The following is a 732-nucleotide window of genomic DNA, read 5'->3' on the forward strand; positions in this document are numbered from 1 at the left end:
GCTGCGAGGCCTTGTAGTTCTTGACGAGGAGCAGGTTGAGCAGGCCCAGCAGGCACTCCAGCGCGTTGAAGACGGTGGAGAGCACCAACCCGCGCTGGTAGTCCCGCAGCTTCTGGCAGCGGAGCGCCGCCGCCGAGCCGTCGGGGACCGCGGGACCGCTCCGCGGGCGGGCCGCGCCGCCGGGCTGCAGCAGGCAGTAGTGCGAGTACTTCCTCTCCACCAGCGACACGGTGTCGCCGTCGATGACGGCGCCGGCGAAAGCGCTCAGCACGCCCAGCATGAACACCAGCACCCCCAGCAGCAGGAAGTTCTGCCGCCCCCCCGGGCGACGCCTTCTCCCCCGGCCCCGACGGCGCGGCTGCCGCAGCTTCGCTCCCACCGGGACAGGGGCCGGGGCCGGCGCCAGAGCCGGGGCAGGAGCCGGAGCCGGAGCCGGGGCCGGAGCCGGGGCCGGCGCCTCCGCCGGGGTCGGGGGCTGGAGCCGGGGCCGGGGCCGGGGCCGCGGGCGCCTCGTCGGGCGGGCGGCAGCAGAGTAGCGCGGCGGCGAGCAGCGAGAGGCCGGCGGCCAGCAGCAGCCCCGAGTAGAAGGCGCCGGCGGCGGTGCCCAGGCGGAAGGGCTCTCCCTTCAGCTCGGAGCCCAGCGAGAAGCACTTCAGGCCCACGGCGGCGGCGCTGAGGGCGCAGGCGAGCAGGAGGCAGCTGGAGAGCGCGGCGCAGGCTCCCCGCACGCTC

General features: G+C 76.5%; 1 protein-coding gene across 1 annotated transcript in view; it reads right to left on the minus strand.

The window, feature by feature from the left end:
• Positions 1 to 732, minus strand: part of TMEM271 (transmembrane protein 271) — a 93,733-nt gene that overhangs the window by 92,251 nt on the left and 750 nt on the right. The window contains 2 exon segments of the mRNA XM_042866115.1: positions 3 to 325; positions 327 to 729. Of these exon segments, the coding sequence (XP_042722049.1) occupies positions 3 to 325; positions 327 to 729 (726 nt within the window).

This window comes from Lagopus leucura, unplaced genomic scaffold (assembly GCF_019238085.1).
Source record: "Lagopus leucura isolate 7727_CA_CO unplaced genomic scaffold, USGS_WTPT01 Super-Scaffold_810, whole genome shotgun sequence".
Taxonomy (NCBI): Eukaryota; Metazoa; Chordata; class Aves; order Galliformes; family Phasianidae; genus Lagopus; species Lagopus leucura.